Source organism: Camelus dromedarius, chromosome 19, assembly GCF_036321535.1.
Source record: "Camelus dromedarius isolate mCamDro1 chromosome 19, mCamDro1.pat, whole genome shotgun sequence".
NCBI classification, from domain to species: domain Eukaryota; kingdom Metazoa; phylum Chordata; class Mammalia; order Artiodactyla; family Camelidae; genus Camelus; species Camelus dromedarius.
Genome location: NC_087454.1, coordinates 16,731,116 through 16,750,888, shown reverse-complemented (window position 1 = coordinate 16,750,888; position 19,773 = coordinate 16,731,116). Strand labels below are relative to the sequence as shown.

The 19,773-nt window shown below is 37.6% G+C and overlaps 1 protein-coding gene across 8 annotated transcripts in view; it reads left to right on the top strand.

Moving 5' to 3' along the window:
- Positions 1–19,773, top strand: part of LOC105089138 (cytidine monophosphate-N-acetylneuraminic acid hydroxylase) — a 216,514-nt gene that overhangs the window by 177,405 nt on the left and 19,336 nt on the right. For all 8 annotated transcript variants that reach the window (XM_031435103.2, XM_064476250.1, XM_064476248.1 and 5 more), the window contains 6 exons: positions 9,713–9,822; positions 11,071–11,261; positions 15,343–15,490; positions 15,813–15,894; positions 16,840–16,977; positions 19,365–19,500. In XM_031435103.2, coding sequence (XP_031290963.1) covers positions 9,713–9,822; positions 11,071–11,261; positions 15,343–15,490; positions 15,813–15,894; positions 16,840–16,977; positions 19,365–19,500 — 805 coding nt within the window. The remainder of the gene's footprint in view (positions 1–9,712; positions 9,823–11,070; positions 11,262–15,342; positions 15,491–15,812; positions 15,895–16,839; positions 16,978–19,364; positions 19,501–19,773) is intronic.

Here is a 19,773-nt window from a genome sequence, read left to right as displayed (position 1 = left end):
AAATTTTGTTAATCTTTTCAAAGAACTAACTTTTGATTTCATTAATTTTCTCTTGTTTTTCTAGTCTCAATTCCATTTATTTCAGCTCTAATTTTTTTGTTGTTGTTATTTCCTTCCTTCTACTTGCTTTGGGTTTAGTTTGCTCCTCTTTTTTTAATTCCTAAGGTGGAACGTTGGGGTTTTTATTTGAGATATTTTTTATTTTAGGCGTGTACAGGTCTAATTTCCTGTTATGCACTGCAACTGTTTTAGCTGCATTTCATACATTTCAGCATGTTATGTTTTCATTTTTATTCGTCTCAAAGTATTTTCTAATTTCTCTTGTGATTTCTTTCTTAAACCATTTGTATTTAGAAGTATGTTGTTTAATTTCTACATTTTTGTGAATTTTCCAGCTTTCTTCTCTTATTGGTGTCTAATTTCATTTCATTGTGGTCAGAGACAATGCTTTGTATGACTTTGTATACTTTGATCCTTTTAAATTTATTGAAATTTGTTTTATGGTCTAACATATGGTCTCTACTGGAGAATATTCCACATGCACTTGAGAATAATATGTATTCTGTTGTTGGGTGGTGTGTTCTGCCTATGTTTGTCAGGTCTGGTTGGTTTACAGTGTTATTTGAGTCGTCTGTTTCCTTGTTGACCTTCTATCTGGTTGTTTCATCTTCCAGTCATCTTTTTAGGCATACTTTTACAAATAATTACAGTTATTCTATGTATTATTTTTATTTCATGTTTTCTTAATAATATTATTATATTAGTCAGATTATGTTAAATTCTGTATATACATAATTTTAAAGTATATTTTCCACTAAGTATTAACTTAAATAATTTTTAAATAATTTTAGCTATTCCTCTGTTGTTGGAATTTAGGCTGTTTGTAATTTCGTTTTCCATCAAAGCCAAAACTGTGATCTTTGTGCTTAAGAGCTTCTCTTTGTTTGGAGTTGTTTCTGTAAGATAGTTGAATTATTAGCAGAAGGGTATGACTAACTCATACTTTTACCCATACTTAACACCTCATACACCTTGGTAAAGATGGGCTTCACATGGGTGGGTAGCCTAACTGAAAAAGTCACGACTATAAAAATAACAGAAGAAATATAGAATCTTTTTGTGACCTGGTGACTGGTGGCACTTCTCGACTCTTCAAATAACACTTCAAAAGTACCGCTTAAAGGGCAACCTCCCCCCACCCCACACATAAATCTGGTGAATGTGATTTCCTCAACACTAAAGATTTTTGCTAAATGGAGGACACCATAGACAAAGTTAAAAGACATGATCATTTGGATGATTATTTTGCAATGTTTACAACCAACATGGGTCTATTATCTAACATATAGGAGGAAGTAATGTGAATTGACAAGAAAAAGATAGGAAACCCAGTTATAAAAAATGAAGAAAGGACGTGAATTAGCACTTTAGGAAAAATCCCCAGAGGTCAATAAGCACATGAAGATATACTGAACTCATTCATTATCAGAAAACTGCAAACTAAAGCACTGAGGTGTTACTTTACATCTTTTTGACTGATAAAAAGTTAGAAACTGAGATGATGCCAAATGTGTCAGAGATATAAAGCTACAGGAATCCTCATGCATGTGGTGGGTGTGTGGCTGCTACATCCATGCTGGAGAGTAACTTGACAGTGATTAGTCAGAGGGGGTTTATGAATGTCCATGAACTGTCCATCCCACTCCTGTTTATATGCTGAAGAAATCTTGTTGTGGAACCTATGGGTCCACCACTGGGAGAGTGAGTCAGTAAAACGTGCTGGACCGTGGAATACTAAATTGCAGTTAAAGGAAGTGGTCTCGATGTACATGTGGCAACATGAATGAATCTTAAAAAACATAGTAATGAGTGAAAAAAGAGTAAGAAACAGATTGGAGACCCAAAGCTATTTATATACATTAAAGATGCATCCATACAATATTATACACATTTCGCACAAACATTCAAATGGTAGCCTGTAGGGAAGGTGAGGGAAATCAGAGTAGGAAACGCGATAAAGGGATTAAGTAAGTAAGTCAGTAAGTATAGCTTTGCCTGGACGGAATATAATGTGTCATGAACTAAAAAGTATGATTAACACAGTCCTCTTTACTTGAGGTCCTAAATGAATGAATGAATCCATTATTTAGTTATCCATTCTTTAATATGCATTGCATTAAAATCCAGTTTTTAGAATGAACCAATTTTTGTTCCCGCCAAACTAGTATATGAGCCAGCCTTTTCTTTCATGCCTTACCAGCTCAGTGCATTCTTAGTCTTTCAGACTTTCCTCATTTGAGACAAAAATAGCACACTGTTTTAAATTGCATTTGTCTCTCAAATATGATGCTAATGTTTTACAAATGTGTTGGCCAATTTTCTTTGGTGGTAGAAGTTTTTCATTTTACATTTGTATCCAGATTTTCTACCGGAATTGTTTCCATTGCTATTAAACTTAAAACTCTTCCCTTTGATATTCTTTTTTTTTTTAATATACTTTTTAACCAATTGGTTGCTTTCCTTTAGAACATAAAAAACAGTTATTTAAATAGGATCCTCTCCTTGACTGTCCTTATGCCAATAATCAATGATTCAATTATAGTTTTCTAATATGTTTTTGTTCCAATTCTTCTTCATTAGTCTTCCTTATAAAAAGATTTTAATGAATTCTATTTGTTTGTTCTTCTGGATAAATATTAAGTTACAACCCAAAGGACTTAGATTTCATTTGTTTGTGAGATCAAAATAAGGTCTCCACATTCTCCTGCCTTATAGATGCAGGAAGTTGGCAGAGATTATGTTTTCCTTCAGTGCATAAATGCAATTTATCTTTGTGCAAGGGTCATAGAGACCTTTATGGTATTTGCTTTGAAATAATAGTTAAGAATTATAGGCTGTTACATTTTTCTATTTCTCTTGAAAGAGAGAAAAATTCTAGAAGGAAAATCCTGAAGAATGGATATCAATGCAGTTTTCTGGGAGTCTCCTATAATACCTTGTTTTTTGTTTTTTGTTTTTTTTTTAACATTTTTTTATTGATTTATAATCATTTTACAATGTTGTGTCAAATTCCAGTGTTCAGCACAATTTTTCAGTTATTCATGGACATATACACACTCATTGTCACATTTTTTTCTCTGTGAGTTATCATAACATTTTGTGTATATTTCCCTGTGCTATACAGTGTAGTCTATTCTACAATTTTGAAATCCCAGTCTATCCCTTCCCACCCTCCACCCGCCTGGTAACCACAAGTCTGTATTCTCTGTCTGTGAGTCTATTTCTGTCCTTTATTTATGCTTTGTTTTTGTTTGTTTGTTTGTTTTTGTTTTTGTTTTTTAGATTCCACATATGAGCGATCTCATATGGTATTTTTCTTTCTCTTTCTGGCTTACTTCACTTAGAATGACATTCTCCAGGAGCATCCATGTTGCTGCAAATGGCATTATGTTGTCCGTTTTTATGGCTGAGTAGTATTCCATTGTATAAATATACCACATCTTCTTTATCCAGTCACCTGTTGATGGACATTTAGGCTGTTTCCATGTTTTGGCTATTGTAAATAGTGCTGCTATGAACATTGGGGTGCAGGTGTCATCCTGAAGTAGATTTCCTTCTGGATACAAGCCCAGGAGTGGGATTCCTGGGTCATATGGTAAGTCTATTCCTAGTCTTTTGAGGAATCTCTACACTGTTTTCCATAGTGGCTGCACCAAACTGCATTCCCACCAGCAGTGTAGGAGGGTTCCCCTTTCTCCACAGCCTCTCCAGCATTTGTCATTTGTGGATTTTTGAATGACGGCCATTCTGACTGGTGTGAGGTGATACCTCATTGTAGTTTTGATTTGCATTTCTCTGATAATTAGTGATATTGAGCATTTTTTCATGTGCTTTTTGATCATTTGTATGTCTTCCTTGGAGAATTGCTTGTTTAGGTCTTCTGCCCATTTTTGGATTGGGTTGTTTATTTTTTTCTTATTGAGTCATATGAGCTGCTTATATATTCTGGAGATCAAGCCTTTGTCGGTTTCACTTGCAAAAATTTTCTCCCATTCCATATGTTTTCTTCTTGTTTTATTTCTGGTTTCCTTTGCTGTGCAGAAGCTTGTAAGTTTCATTAGGTCCCATTTGTTTATTCTTGCTTTTATTTCTTCTAGGAGAAAATTTTTTAAATGTATGTCAGATAATGTTTTGCCTATGTTTTCCTCTAGGAGGTTTATTGTATCTTGTCTTATGTTTAAGTCTTTAATCCATTTTGAGTTGATTTTTGTATATGGTGTAAGGGAGTGTTCTAGCTTCGTTGTTTTACATGCTGCTGTCCAGTTTTCCCAACACCATTTGCTGAAGAGACTGTCTTTATTCCAATGTATATTCTTGCCTCCTTTGTCAAAGATGAGTTGACCAAAAGTTTGTGGGTTCATTTCTGGGCTCTCTATTCTGTTCCATTGGTCTATATGTCTGTTTTGGTACCAATACCATGCTGTCTTGATGACTGTAGCTCTATAGTATTGTCTGAAGTCTGGAAGAGTTATTCCTCCAGCCTCTTTCTTTCTCTTCAGTAATGCTTTGGCAATTCTAGGTCTTTGATGGTTCCATATGAATTTTATTGTGATTTTTTCTAGTTCTGTGAAATATGTCCTGGGTAATTGGATAGGGATTGCATTAAATCTGTAGATTGCCTTGGGCAGTGTGACCATTTTAACAATATTGATTCTTCCAATCCAAGAGCATGGAATATCTTTCCATTTTTTAAAGTCTTCTTTAATTTCCTTCATCAATGGTTTATAGTTTTCTGTGTATAATTCTTTCACCTCCTTGGTTAGATTTATTCCCAGATATTTTATTACTTTGGGTGCTATTTTAAAGGGGATTGTTTCTTTACTTTCTTCTTCTGTTGATTTATCGTTAGTGTAAAGAAATGCAACTGATTTTTGAACGTTAATTTTGTAACCTGCTACCTTGCTGAATTCTTCAATCAGCTCTAGTAGCTTTTGTGTGGACCTTTTAGGGTTTTCTATATATAGTAGCATGTCATCAGCATATAATGACACTTTTACCTCTTCTTTTCCAATTTGGATCCCTTTTATTTCTTTCTCTTGCCTGACTGCTGTGGCTAGGACTTCCAGGACTATGTTGAATAGGAGTGGTGATAGTGGGCATCCTTGTCTTGTCCCAGATTTTAGTGGGAAGCTTTTGAGTTTTTCACCATTGAGTACTATGCTGGCTGTAGGTTTGTCATATATAGCTTTTATTATGTTGAGATATGTTCCCTCTATACCCACTTTGGCGAGAGTTTTTATCATAAATGGGTGTTGAATTTTATCAAATGCTTTTTCTGCATCGATTGAGATGATCATGTGGTTTTTGTCCTTTCTCTTGTTGATGTGATGTATTACACTGGTTGATTTGCATATGTTGAACCAGCCTTGTGTCCCTGGGATGAACCCCACTTGGTCATGATGTATAATCTTTTTTATGTGTTGTTGGATTCTATTTGCTAAAATTTTGGTGAGGATTTTGGTGTCTATGTTCATCCCTTTTTTTTTTTAATTTTTATTGAAGTGTAGTTGATTTACAATGTTAGTTTCAGGTGTACAGTGATTCAGTTATACATATACATACATATATATTTTTTCTTTTCAGATTCTTTTCCATTATATGTTATTACAAGAAATTGAATATAGTTCCCTGTGCTATACAGTAGGTCCTTGTTGTTTATCTATTTTATATATAGCAATGTGTGAGTATTAATCCCCAACCCCTAATTTTATCCCTCTCTGTCCTTTCCCCTTTGGTAACCATAGTTTGCTTTCTATGTCCATGAGTTAGTTTTTGAATACCTTGTATTTTTGTACTGGTATTTGCTGGCATACACTTTTGTTTGTCCAATACTGAACTTTCTTTTTAACACTTCATTCTTTGAAGGTAAAATAATTACCACAATAATACTATTATTTATTAAATGCCTTCTCTGCCAGGCATAGTGCTGGACATTTTGGGATCTATTATCTCATTTAATCCCCACAATAACTCTATGAAATATGTGTGATCATCCTATTTTACAGATCAGGAAACTAAAACCCAGGATGCTGGTAATAAGCAGCACAGTCGTAATCCAAACCCAGATGTTCCCAAATCCAGCATTCTGCCTATTTCATAACACTGTTTTCCAGCAACCATATAGCCTGGAAATAATGATAAGATATATCTTTATTATATAACTTGCATTTTCAAAGACATTTTTAATAATAATGGTGATATTAAGCATCTTTTCTGTGGTCCTGATTTTATTAAGAAAGCCAGTTGTGTTTTACTATTAAATAAGTTGATAACTATTACTAGGAAAAATACTAATTAATATGCTTCAATTAAATTCTTAAGCAATATTTAAAAGGTATAAAAATAGCAGAGTGAATAGCCATGCGCCCAGCACTCAGCTTAAGACATAAAACATTAACCCCAGAAGGTCTTTATATACCTTCCCTTGATCATACTATATATCCTGTCATCTCCCAGAGGTAATCACTCTTCTGAATTTGGGGTTACAGGAGAGCTAGTCTTGATTATTGTATTCATTATAGTCACAAAAGGAAAACAGATGGCATCCTCCAATTGGGGGTTTGAGGAGGATATATTCACAAAAGGAATTTTTTTTTTAATAAGGTGTAGATGTGGGAGAATCACAGGGAAGGTAGAGTAACCTGGAGTTGATAAAAACCAAGTTATCCATCTTTAGGTCCAAAGCGATGAGAGGGGAGCAGTTTCCAGAATCTGGAAGAAGAGAGAGTCATAAAGAATTGGCTTCCATGAGATGAGCAGTGACCTCTGTCCTCACTCAGAGCACAGCTAGGTCAAATGACCTTACAGGGAAAGAGCCAACCCAGCCTCACTGATTTCTTTCACCATCTCACCCTGGGGCTTCCCAATGGCCAAACTCACCTAGAGGGTGGAGAGTACGGGAGCCCTTTGATGTGGTCTGGAAAAGTCAACCTCCTGGAGCAGAAAACAGGTGGACAAGGGTGGAGACAGGTAGAGAAGAGGGGGTCTGTAGGGAAGCATGAAGCTGTCTGGTGCAATCATGTTTCTAGCTTTTAAAGTACTCTTTTAAAAATGAAGAAGTAATACATTTTATTCTTAGCTCATATTGAGATAATCCTATACCTAAATTTCCCAACTTGAAGTGCCAAGTTGGGGCAGGAGCAGTGCCTAGGTTGAGAGAGGGTGCTGTACAACCCCAAGAGAGTCTTGGAAGACATGGAATTAACACCATTAATTAATCAATTAACTCAAAAAGTATTTAACAAATGCCGACTGTGAGCTGAGCATTGTTCTTGGCACACTATTGATATAGCAGCAAACAAACCACAATCCCAGATTTCATGGAGCTCACAGTCTTATAGGGGAGACAGACCATAAGCAAACAATATGTAGATTTGTCCAGTGACAATAAGAGCTAGGAAGAAAAATGACAAGGGGTGGAATGCTGGAGAGCACTCTTTGAGAGAAGGTGGTCAGAAAGCCCTCTCTGATAAGGTGGCATCTGAGTCCTCAACGAGGTCGGGGAGTGGGTAGTGCTGATACTAACGAAAGCATTCCAAGGAGACCATCGAAGTGAGTCATCAGTTTGTCAGGGGCAAAGAAGGAGGATGTTAAGTCTGTAGCCATGAGGATGAAGCCAGGTCAATGAGAGAGAGAAAAACAGACTTTGGGGGGAGGTAATTCTTTAAGTTGTCAACTTTTTCTTTATCGTGGCCCCTCAAGTTGACCTCGAAAATTGGAATTTGACAGCATATAAAAGTCTTTGTTCATAGCTACTAGGGAAGACTCCAAAATGCATCATTTTTCATTTTATGGATAATTTTTTCCTCAGTTTCTTCCATTAGCAGGTATCTTAAAGTGAGTGTAATTAATATTCATTTGGCAAGTATAGGCAAAACATCTTTAAACAGACTTTGAAGAAAGTAGGAAAATGCTTGACTTTGAGGGCAGAGCAGTGATGCCATTTCCACAGGGACGGCTTTGGTCTAGGACTTCATTTGCTTTCATTTAGCAATTAATAAAAATTGCTGGCATTTATTAGAATTAACTGTCCTTGGAGGTAGCTAGGGTTAAAGAGAAAAAAATGCCCAAGATCATCCAACCATTAAGTTATTAAGTGGGAGCATGAGGGTTCCGAACAGGCCATCTGTCTCCTGAGCACACGTCCATCAGTGGTTTTCTGATGGTCTCCCAAAACAATGGGGAGGGCTCTCAAACAGGGTCCCACCTCCCTCCAATGAATCCTCTCCATGTGTCTCACAGAGGTCTTTTTAAAATGAAGATCTGATTTTAATACTTTCTTGCTCTAGCAGTTAGGTATTGCTTTCAGCATTTGTAATAGAAAACCCAAAGAAGAGTGGCCCAGTTATACAGAAGGTGCTTTTCTTTCTTTCTTTCTTTCTTTGGTGTGAGGGGGAGGTAGTTAGTTTATTTATTATTTTGATGGCAGTACTGGGGATTGAACCCCAGACCTTGTGCATGCTAGGCAAGCACTCTACCACTGAGATATACCCTTCCCCTCCCTAGAAGGTGTTTTTCCTACATCACAAGAAGTTGGAAAGTGACAGTCCTGGGCATTATGGCTGGTCCATGGTTTATCAAGGAGCCAAGTTCCTTCTATTTTCCTGCTCTGTTATCCTTAGTGCCTGGCTTTTCTCCTCGGGGTCTCAGGACGGCTCCTGTTCCTCTAAGCGTGAAACCAAGTTCCACACAAGATGGGGAAAGACGATGAGCAAACAGTACAGATCCCTTGAGTTTGTCCCTCTTTGTCAGGAAAATAAATGTGTCCCTGACAGTCCCACCATTAGACTTTTGCTCACGTCTCACCAGTCAGAGCTATGAATACTGTATGTAGAGCTGTGTCTATGGCCGCTCGTAATTGCAAGGGGGTCTGGGAAATCATGATCTTTAGACAAGTGTATCACCATTCCTAAAAAATTTTTTAAATAAAAAATAAAAACAGGGTGCTAATAGTAAGGAAGAAGAAAGTGTATAGATTTTGTATAAGCCACCAGCGTGTCTGCCATAATTACTTAAAATTCTTCACTGACTCCTCATTGCCACAAGATAAAATCTGAACTCTTCCTTTACAGGGAATCTAGGGTCCTCTGTGACCCACTCTGACCTGTCTCTCCTGCCTGGCTCAAACACCATTTTCCTCGATCATAAAGTACCAGTCACTTTGTGTATCAAGCTCTTCCATGATTCCATGCCTTTATTTGCTCTTCTCTCATTCTTTTTGCTTCACATCATCATATTTCTTTTGTCAGCCCCAAGTATCTCATCTTTCAAGTCTAGCTGAAGGATTACTTTCTATTTGAAATCTGCTTTGACTCTTACAATCAGACTGGGTGTTCCTTTCTGGACACTCCTGTAGCACCTGGAACTCATTTCTATGTATCATTCTTTTGATTGCAATGAAGTTGTTGGTGTGTGTCTGTGTCCCTGACACACCTGAGATCTCATGAGTTCCTTAAGTGTAATATAAATAAAGAAACGAATGGTTGTTGGTCTTCAACCCTCATCTCGGTAGATATTGCGTGACCCAAGTGAAAATTGCCTTCCGTTTTGATTTTCGTACTCTGTGTACCTGAGCCATACATTCCTATTTCAGTGATGCTTCTTTAAAGTCATTTTTTGTTGTTAATCCAGATTTGCTCCTCTTTGGTTCTAGTTGTAGAAAAGGATAAAGAAAATGGACTTTTGCTTCTGGAACTGAATCCTCCTAACCCCTGGGATTCAGATCCCAGATCTCCTGAAGATTTGGCTTTTGGGGAAGTACAGGTAAGAAAACACTAAATTATTATAGTCTTAAAAACAAACATAAAACCAAGATGTATATATTTACACCCTACATTACCTTGAATATTCTTGGATGTGGCTAGTTAGGACATATAATAAAGTAATTCTGAACTCTTGAGCAAATTTTTTAGAAATCCCCAGAACTTTGCAGGGAGTACAAGGAAATAGATCCTGAAAAAAATAAAAAACAAACAAACAAACAAAATCAAAGAAACAAACAAGAAAACTTTAAGAGGTCGTCCCAAAGGAGAAACATGGAAAACTACTGGAGGAAGTTCAGAAATTGCCCTTAATACCAGATCATTGTCAGATAAAGTGGCCAGTTGTATATTTCTGTGTATTGCTGTAAGATCTTTTCACAAACCTCCTTGTGCATTTTCCTACTTTTAGAAGGGAGTTTCCTCCAGAAAGAACACTTTGGTAGTTGGGAGAGGTAAACAATCAAAAACTAATTTTGCTGGAGTATTTGGGAAGCTTGTGAAAATGGACCATTACTTTTTGGAGGAAACAAATTGGAACCTACCCATTACAAGCATAATAACCTGAATTTGATCTGTCGACCTCTCTTTACCCTCTTTGTTGGCTTTTCACACAGGAGTTTCTCTTACCTTATCTCTGCTTCTTGGCGTGTTCCCTTTTCATATGGATATGCCAGACCATGGGAAGGGAGTGACGAATTGATTTAGAATCCTTTAGTCCATGCTGTCTCTCAGTCATTGTTTACAGCCATTCTCAGACACCTTGACATCCTGAGTGAGTCAGCAAGTAGTTTAGAAGAGAAAGCCCTACAAGGCTCTGCCAGCCCACCAGGAATCATTCGCTCAGATATCCATTCACGCCCACTCTGGTAACTAAATCCCTAAGTATCTGCCATGACATCTCTAACTGTCTTTCCCTGTAAATTGTGCTTTGAAGGAACTGGTCACAAAAGATATTCTGCAGTGCAGACTATAAATAAATATTTAGGAGCTAATTTAAATAGAGTAGAGCTGGGTAAATCAATTGGTTTGACACCTAAAACCAACCATGAGAATTTCTATTCTAAAAAGTAAAGTGATCTCTGCTGGGGTTGTGTTCTATACAGATGCTCCTGCTGAGTCTCCCTTGAGTCCCATTTCACTGAACATGCTTAGGAGCAAAGTTCTCCAAAGTGACTTGTTAGCTAACCAGCACAGTTCATTGTTGCTGGTGGGTGATGATTCGATAATCTGAATCTCAGTCTTCCGACAGGTAACGTACCTCACTCATGCCTGCATGGACCTCAAGCTGGGAGATAAAAGGGTGGTGTTTGACCCTTGGTTAATTGGTCCTGCTTTTGCCCGAGGATGGTGGTTACTACATGAGCCTCCATCTGATTGGCTGGAGAGGCTGTGCCAAGTGGACCTAATCTACATCAGTCACATGCACTCAGACCACCTGAGGTAATGAAGTCTGAGCGCTCAACTCAGAAGAAAATGTTACAGCAAAGGCATCACTGTTTTTTCGGTTCTTTTGCATCTTTTTCGATCACTGCTGATTTTGAGGTAGATTCATTGGGATGATGAAAAGAGGACTAATTTAGATAAAAGCTTACATTTGCATAGCATAATTTTTAAACCATTTTTTAAAATTAAAATACAATCAGTTTACAATGTTGTATCAACTTCTGGTTTACAGCGTAATGTTTCAGTCATACATATATTCCTTTCCATATTCTTTTTCATTATAGGTTACTGTAAGATATTGAATATAGTTCCCTGTGCTATACAGTATAAACTTGTTATTTATCTAATTTATATATAGAAGTTAGTATCTGCAAATCTCAAACTCCCAATTTATCCCTTCCCACCTCCCTTCCCCCTGGTAACTGTAAGTTTGTTTTCTATGTCTGTGAGTCTGTTTCTGTTTTGTAAATAAGTTCATTTGTGTCTTTTTAAAAAAATATTCCACATATAAGTGTTATCATAGGGTAGTTTTCTTTCTCTTTCTGGCTTACTTAGAATGACGATCTCCAGGTCCATCCATGTTGCTGCATAGCATAATTTTTAAAGTACTTTCACGCAGTATACCATTGGAAATGTAGAAGGAGCTATCGTGGGAAGGAGGAAAGGGTTTAATAACTATCTTCTCACTTCCCACCCTCAGGCTACTTGAAGAAAGTCTTAAGTTTAAGGATCATCAAAATTGACTTCCTTTTTTTGGTCAACATTTATGAGTGGACATAAACAACAAGTTTCTTCTGTAGAGCACAGGGAACTATATTCAATATCTTGCAGTAACCTATAATGAAAAAGAATATGATAACAAATATATGTATAACTGAAACATGCTGCACACCAGAAATTGACACACATTGTAAACTCACTATGGTTCAATAAAAAAACTACATTTATGGCTGGAGTCAGCACACCCTTTCTATAAAGGATCAGAGTGTAACTATTTTGGACTTTACAAGCAATATGGTTAGTGTCTCAATGACTCAACTCTGCTGTTACAGTACAAAACAGCCATAGGCAATCCTGAATAAGCCCGATTGTCTTCCAATAAAATCTTATTTATGTACAATGACACGTGAACATCATAAATTTTTCATGTGTCGCCGAATAGGCTTGCCCTTTTGATTTCCTTTTCAACCCTTTAAAAAGGTAAAATGCGTCCCTAGCTTACAGCGTCAGGTTGCTGTGGTTTACCAATTCCTGATTTGTAGCACTTCAACGACACTAAGCTCCCAGCTTTTGGACCCTGAGTCAACCCCTGCCCCTCAACACTCTGTTGAAACCAGAGCCCTAAGATACTGAGGACAGGAACTGAAACTTCCCTAACTCAGGCAATCAAAAAGGAGGGAGAAAGAAGATCTTTTATTTACAAAAACACACACATTCATGAAGAAACGATTATCAGAAGAGGGAGGGTCAGAGTCCCAATCCCCTGGCTTCATTACAGGGTCCTGATTGTAGAAGTTTGGGTCGCTGCTGCTGGGTTGCCAACGTAAACACGTAGCAGTGCCCACAATGTGCTAAAATGAAGCCATTTCAATCTTTTTTTCTTCTGTGGCTTTATGTGACAAAGTTCACCTGAAGAACATACTTTGATAGACGTGTCCACGATTAGGGAAAATACATTGTTTGCTGGTTGAATGGCCCTTTGATTTTTCTGTTGAAAGCATATGAGATCTCTAAGGCATGAGTATGTTCCCTCTTTTTTAAAAACTTAAGTAATTAACTGCCTTAGTAACAAATTACCTGCAACACACTTAAAAATTGAACACCACCCACTGAGATATTGTGATGCTACAATTAAAAATCTCCTCGTCTGCTGCATGATACCTTTGTTCCATACAAGCTTCTGGAAGTAAACTTGTAAAACTTCAGGATTATGAGAACCCTGGGTTTGTGCATTGTGTAATAACAATATTGTGTAGGAGTAACTGTATACAGCTTCTCTAGAGAGATTAGTATCTCATAAACAAGGTAATTGCTTTATAGTGCCTGTTAACAAGATACCTTTGTCTAATGAGAGACAGTCTATGAATATATACTGAATTGTTGGGAGGATAAGAGCTTACTATGTTATTGGTCCAGTTTTTTCCCAACTGCTGTCCTGAAAACCAATTTAGTTTTCATTTCAGGGGCTTGTGTGGGCCAAGTTGCCAGGCGTTAAAACACCAATTCTCAACTGTAGTATCACAATGCATTGGTTGTGTAGTGTATTGTAAATAGTTTATTACTGAAAAGTTATCAAAGCTTGTAATTTTCACTCCTTTGAGTTTATTTCCTTGATATAGAATAGACCCTTACTTTTTATTATTATTATTATTATTATTACTATTTTTTTTTACTTCGTTACATTTTTGTTTTGTTTTTGTAGGGGGGGTAATTAGGTTTTTTATTTATTTATTTTTGAATGGAGGTACTGGGGATTGAACCCAGGACCTTATGTATGCTAAACACACATTTTATGACTGAGCTATACCCTCCCCTGACCCTTACTTTTTAACTCTTACCTATTCAGCTAATAAATACAAAAGTCATTTGTCCCCATTCCTCTTATCTGACCTTTACTTACTGAATAAAATCTCCTTGATTCACAAAAGCAAGGGGGAAAGATCAATGTGCTTTAGAAAACAGTCTTTAGTCAAGGAAATGTGATTTTATTATGTAAATACGTCAGAATTGTAACATGATATTATTAATAGATGCCAGTAAGAATTGTCAACAATTTAAAAATCATGAAGCAATAAACATCCATGTTAGAATAATTTATCCTGACTCCCAAAGTCCTTTAAAATAGAAACTTTAGGTAGTTAACCCAGAGACTGAAGACATGTTCAAGGAATCCTTGATTTTTTTGAATCCTTTGTTTTTAGAGAAGAAAATCTACTGATTTTTTTCCCTCTGGATTCTATTTAATACAATGCTGGAACTTGAATATTAGAATCGCTATTAAGTACAGATATGCTGGTTTTGTTTATGCTTTGCTTATGATTAAATAGCTTATTTCACCTGACATTATATTTTATGTACAAGTCTGATTCTTAAACCAGATAGTACTTTCATTAAAGTTGGAATTGCATTCTAATAGAAGCAGCACTAAGTTTAGGATCAGAAAACCTGAATTTGAATGCCAATTTACTATTTGTTAGTTGTATATTTCTGAACATGTTTCATCATTTATGAAAACAAACAAAAAAGTCAACGGTTTGTGTGTGTGTGTGACAATCAAGTAAAATAATATGTGAAAGTGCCTAACACCATGACTGAAATATAATAGATACCTATACAGCCATTTATTTGTTTATTATTCACCTTTTTTTGCCACACCCACAGTGGTGTATAATCCTTTTGTATAATTAGTGTTCAATAAATGAAAGTTGACCATCTAATTAGGCACTCAAAAGTGCTTGGATGGTTGATTGTGTACTGAGCTGGGATTACTACAAATGGTAACGTAGTTTTCCTCTACACTAAATTTTAATGTCTTGCCTAGCTGGTAAGCCACTCTCCTTAAGGACAAAGAATTCATTCTGTATCCCAATGTGGCTATCAACCTTTGAAGGTTGAGAAATTGTCCCCCATGGTGGGCAGTCCACAGGTTCTCCTTGTCTTAGAGCCAAGCCTTTCTCTTACTGGGAGCTGCTGCTTGAGGAATGAGGGAAAAATGAAACTCATGGAGATCGTCACCTACCAGAAACCACGTTAGCATGACTTCTCCACTCTGTATCTTCTGTTAGAATTACCTTTGCTCAGAGCAGCATCAGTGTGGAAGATGGGTATTTGCACACCTGGTTAGATGTACATGCCATGGTGTATGGTATGTTCTAACAATAAAGAGGAATCTTCTAGGAAATTCCCCTCACTGTATGGTCAACATTGAGAAAAAAACTCTTCTTTTGGACTCTGGTGAGAGTCTGGTTTTTAAGTTCCTTGCTTCTTGGTCAACATGTTGGTTTAAGGAGCCAACTGTCTCTTCTACTAGACGATCCTACTTTTTCACCTTTCAACCTTTCTGTCCTTCTGATCCTAGTTACCCCACATTGAAGAAGCTTGCTGAGAGAAGATCCAATATTCCCATTTATGTTGGAAACACAGAAAGACCTGTATTTTGGAATCTGAATCGGAGTGGTGTCCAGTTGACGAATATCCATGTAGTGCCGTTTGGAATATGGCAGCAGGTCAGATATCCATGTTCTTTCCACGCTTTTCAGTTATGCTTCCTGGAGTAAATTTTAAATGAGGTAGTCACTTTAAAAAAACAAAGACCAACTTTGTACATGGTACGGTGGAAATACATAGTACTGTGTAAATCTCTATTTAAGCTAAAAAATAAGATGGATTTTCTCTCCATTTATCAATGATATGATTCTATAGTACTGGATAATAAGTCCAGTTCCCAATAAGGGGGGTTTCTTTATAGAAGAGACGACAACTTCTTCAAATATTGAATTAAAAGCCAAACTGATATAAACAGTTGTTGTTTTTATTGCTAAATTCCAGGTGGACAGAAATCTTCGATTCATGATTTTGATGGATGGTGTTCATCCTGAGATGGACACTTGCATTATTGTGGAGTACAAAGGTATTTTCTTATCCTCATCAACAATCCAAAATGAAAAATACTCTCGGAAGGAAGGAAAATAATAGCTATCCAAAATTTCATCCTATGTTCAATTTTTTTAATTCTTTTTTTTTAAGTGATTTTTTTTTTTTTTTGGTAGGGGGAGGTAATTAGGTTTATTTATTTATTCTTAGAGGAGGTCCTGGGGGTTGAACCCAGGACCTCATACATTCTAAGCATGCACACTCTACCACTTGAGCTATACCCTCCCCACTTCATCCTATGTTCATCTTCTTCCATCTTCATTTTCCATAGAATATAGTATATTCCATCCCTCTCTAAGAAAAATGGGCTGTCATTCAGATAATCTTACACAGAACAGATTAGCAGTTACATACTCTATGGAGTACCAGGGACAAAGCTTTTTTTCCAAAAGGCAACAGATATTCTGTACTTCACCTATAGTAATTTCATCAAAATTGCCTTTATTGAATAACTGCTCTACTTTCATCTTGAAATATCATGTACGACGATCATACACTTCTGTCTTTCATGTGAGAAGATGGCTTTACCCCAAGAGTCATTGAATAAAATTTCCAAAAGGTGAGAGATTTGTGTTGATCTGGTTACTCTTTCCCCTGCATCCTTGGGGGCTCAACATCTGAAAATAGTTAGTGGAAAAAAGTAGTCTATCTACAATCCTAGGGTGGAATCAAGCTAATTGTCCTCATTCAGAACCCACTGAATCAAATAGGATGAATTTATTTACTTGGAAGTTCAAAATGTGCTATTGAAGACTAGATTTTGAAATCTTACTCTCCTTTTTCCTTAGACATCAACAATTCTTCTATAATTGAAGAAGTCAGATTATACAGACTTGAATGGAAGACTTTGTTGGCCTGGGAATTCAAGCTATGGTGTTCAAGATTTCCCCTTGAATACTTATGCCATTTTGTTTTTCCACAGGTCATAAAATACTCAATACAGTGGACTGCACCAGACCCAATGGCGGGAGGCTGCCTATGAAGGTTGATCTAATGATGAGTGATTTTGCTGGAGGAGCTTCAGGCTTTCCGATGACTTTCAGTGGTGGAAAATTTACTGGTAATACTTTATATCAGAGTGATGCCAGAGAGCAGGCATGGCACTTTGCTAAATGCTGTGCAAATAATACAAAGATAATTAATACACGGCCCCTCCCCACAAGAAGCTTATAGTCTTATTGGGAAACCAGACTTGCAAAACACAGATACACAAACTAAAGTTTCCAACTCAAAATATGCTGATGGGGCATGAAAGAAACACTAAGGAGATTAGGGAGCCTCTCAGGAAAAGTCAGGAAGAGACATTTGGGTCATTTGCATTCCTGCTGTAGACCATAGAGCAAACAGGAAGAGCCCAACGTTGGGAATCCAGGCTTAGATGCTCTTGGTACGTGGTTCAGAAAAGGGTGTGTGCAACTTGAGGTGAGCACATCCCCTTGGCCCTGTGGAACACTCATATGGTGGGGGATGAGGCAGAGGAAGCCCCTCTAGAGTGTGGAGTTACTGGGCACTGGGGAGTAGAGGAAATAGGGAAATAGTGGTCAAAGAGTACAAACTTCCAGTTATAAAATGAGTAAGTTCTGCGGATGTGATGTACAATATGGTGACTACAGTTAACAACGTGCCATATACTTGAAAGTTGCTAAGAGAGTAGATCTTAAATGTTCTCACCATACACACACCGATAAATGGTAATCTTGTGAGGTGATGGACATGTTAACTCACCTTACTGAAGTAATCACTTGGCAATGTATGTGTGTGATGAAATCATAACATTGTATACCTTAAACTAGTACAATGTTATGTGTCAGTGATATCTCAAAGCTAGAAAACAAATGTAGTGTCCAAGGCAGAAGCTCTTCTGCTCTGGGTCTACGGGTAGTGCTAGGGTTGGGATGGGGGAGGCTGTGTAAGTGGTATATTTTGTTCATTTGGGGATCCTCAGTACTTGCCTTTTAAGTGCTCAATATATGTCCACTTAATAAATTAGTATTTTTGGTAAGCGATCTCTGTTTAACCACATGACAGAAATGCCCTTCTTGGAGTGTGAAGAAAGCCTATCCAGTCCCTTTCTTCTGTAAGTCTGTATCCATTGCCTCCCAGAATGCATTACCACATGAGAGAGAGAGAGAGGGTGCTGTCCTTACAGGGTTAACAGTGTGACTGGGGAGGCAAAGTTCACCTACTAAGGGCTAGCTAGCTTCACTCCATTCTTATGTGAGTATGTGTATGTGTGTGTGTACATGCACACATGTACATTTAAAAGGGTCTGGAGTATACCAGAATGTTAGTAGTGGTTCTGTCTAGCTTATGGGTAACTTACTTTTTTCTGTATCCTTGTCTGTGTTGATCAAATTTTCATAACAGTAACAGCAGGAGCAATTCCCTGACACGGTACCCTACAACCTCTGGGCTCTGCCTCATTTCTCAGCTTCTTTTCCTGCCTGCATCCCCATTGCTTGACAAGAATCAGCCCACACTGGCTTGCTTGTTCCTCAAACCCAATACACCAAGTCCATCTGTGCCCCAGCACCGTCATATTTGTTGTTTCCACCCCTGGAGTGCAATTACTCCTGACCTCCACATGGTCGGCGACTTCTCTCTCATGTCTGTCTGTGTTCTATGACTCCAATGTCATCTTTACTAGCCACCCCATCTAATATGCCCCTCCATTCCACCCGCAGCTATGCCAGCCACCCTGTATCCCATGGCCCTGTTTTACTTTCTTCCTAGCTCAGCCCTCCTTGAAATGAACTTACTTACTTATTCATTATTTGCTTCTTTCACTAGAATGAATGCTTCATGAGAGCAGGGACCTGCTTTATCTTGTTCGCCACTGTATTCTCAGTGCGTACAAATACATCTGGCACGTAGTAGGTGCTCAATAAATATCAATCAAATGAATGAATGAGCAAATGAACAAATCAGCCACCTGTGAGGTAGGCATCCTGATCCCATTTTATGGAGGCGAGGACAGACTTAAAGAGTTTAAGTGGCAGAGCTGAATTTTAATCCTACATCTTAACTGACTCCAAGGTCCGTGCTCTCCACCACGATGCATGGCCAGGGTGTAATAAACATGCCTCACCAAAACAGCAAAGCCATTTCCATGTTAGCAGAGTTAATCATTATGAGAACCCCAGTGCCCTTAAGATGTGCATGCACACAAAATATGACTATTCATGTTGTCCTGTGTGTTCAGCTAAGGTCTCAATGACTGGCCATAAAAAAGGAGAGGGCTCAGTGTCTTTAGCTGTTTTGGGAACACTTTCCTAGTCATCAACTGAAATTTACCAAATAAAGCCACTAATGACATGGACCTTTGCTCTACCTCTGTGTTAGTCAGCTATCAATTTTATCTCCTGAAAGACTTCTAGTCTACCAGAGCTTTTGTTTTTCTGTGATTTCTAAACTGAGGAGACTCTAATCTAAACCCTGTCATTCCAGAGGAATGGAAAGCCCAATTCATTAAAACGGAAAGGAAGAAACTCTTGAACTACAAGGCTCGGCTGGTGAAGGACCTCCAACCACGAATTTATTGCCCCTTTGCTGGGTATTTTGTGGAATCCCACCCATCAGACAAGTATGGCTGGACATTTAGTGTAATGTATAAATTAATGTGTGCTGGGATGAATGGTTTAGCTGTGAATACAACATGAAATGATAAAGACATTGTGGGGGTCTTAGAACTTATTTAACAAGCTGCCTGGTATCAGAGAACATGAATAAAAACCATACGTGGCAGCCAGAGTTAATTCAGATAGGTTTTGCCTGAAAGGATTCTGGAAAGCAGTGGGTGTATATTCAGTATATGCTGGGAACTGAACTGAAACTTTTAACCAAGTCATTTAAATTA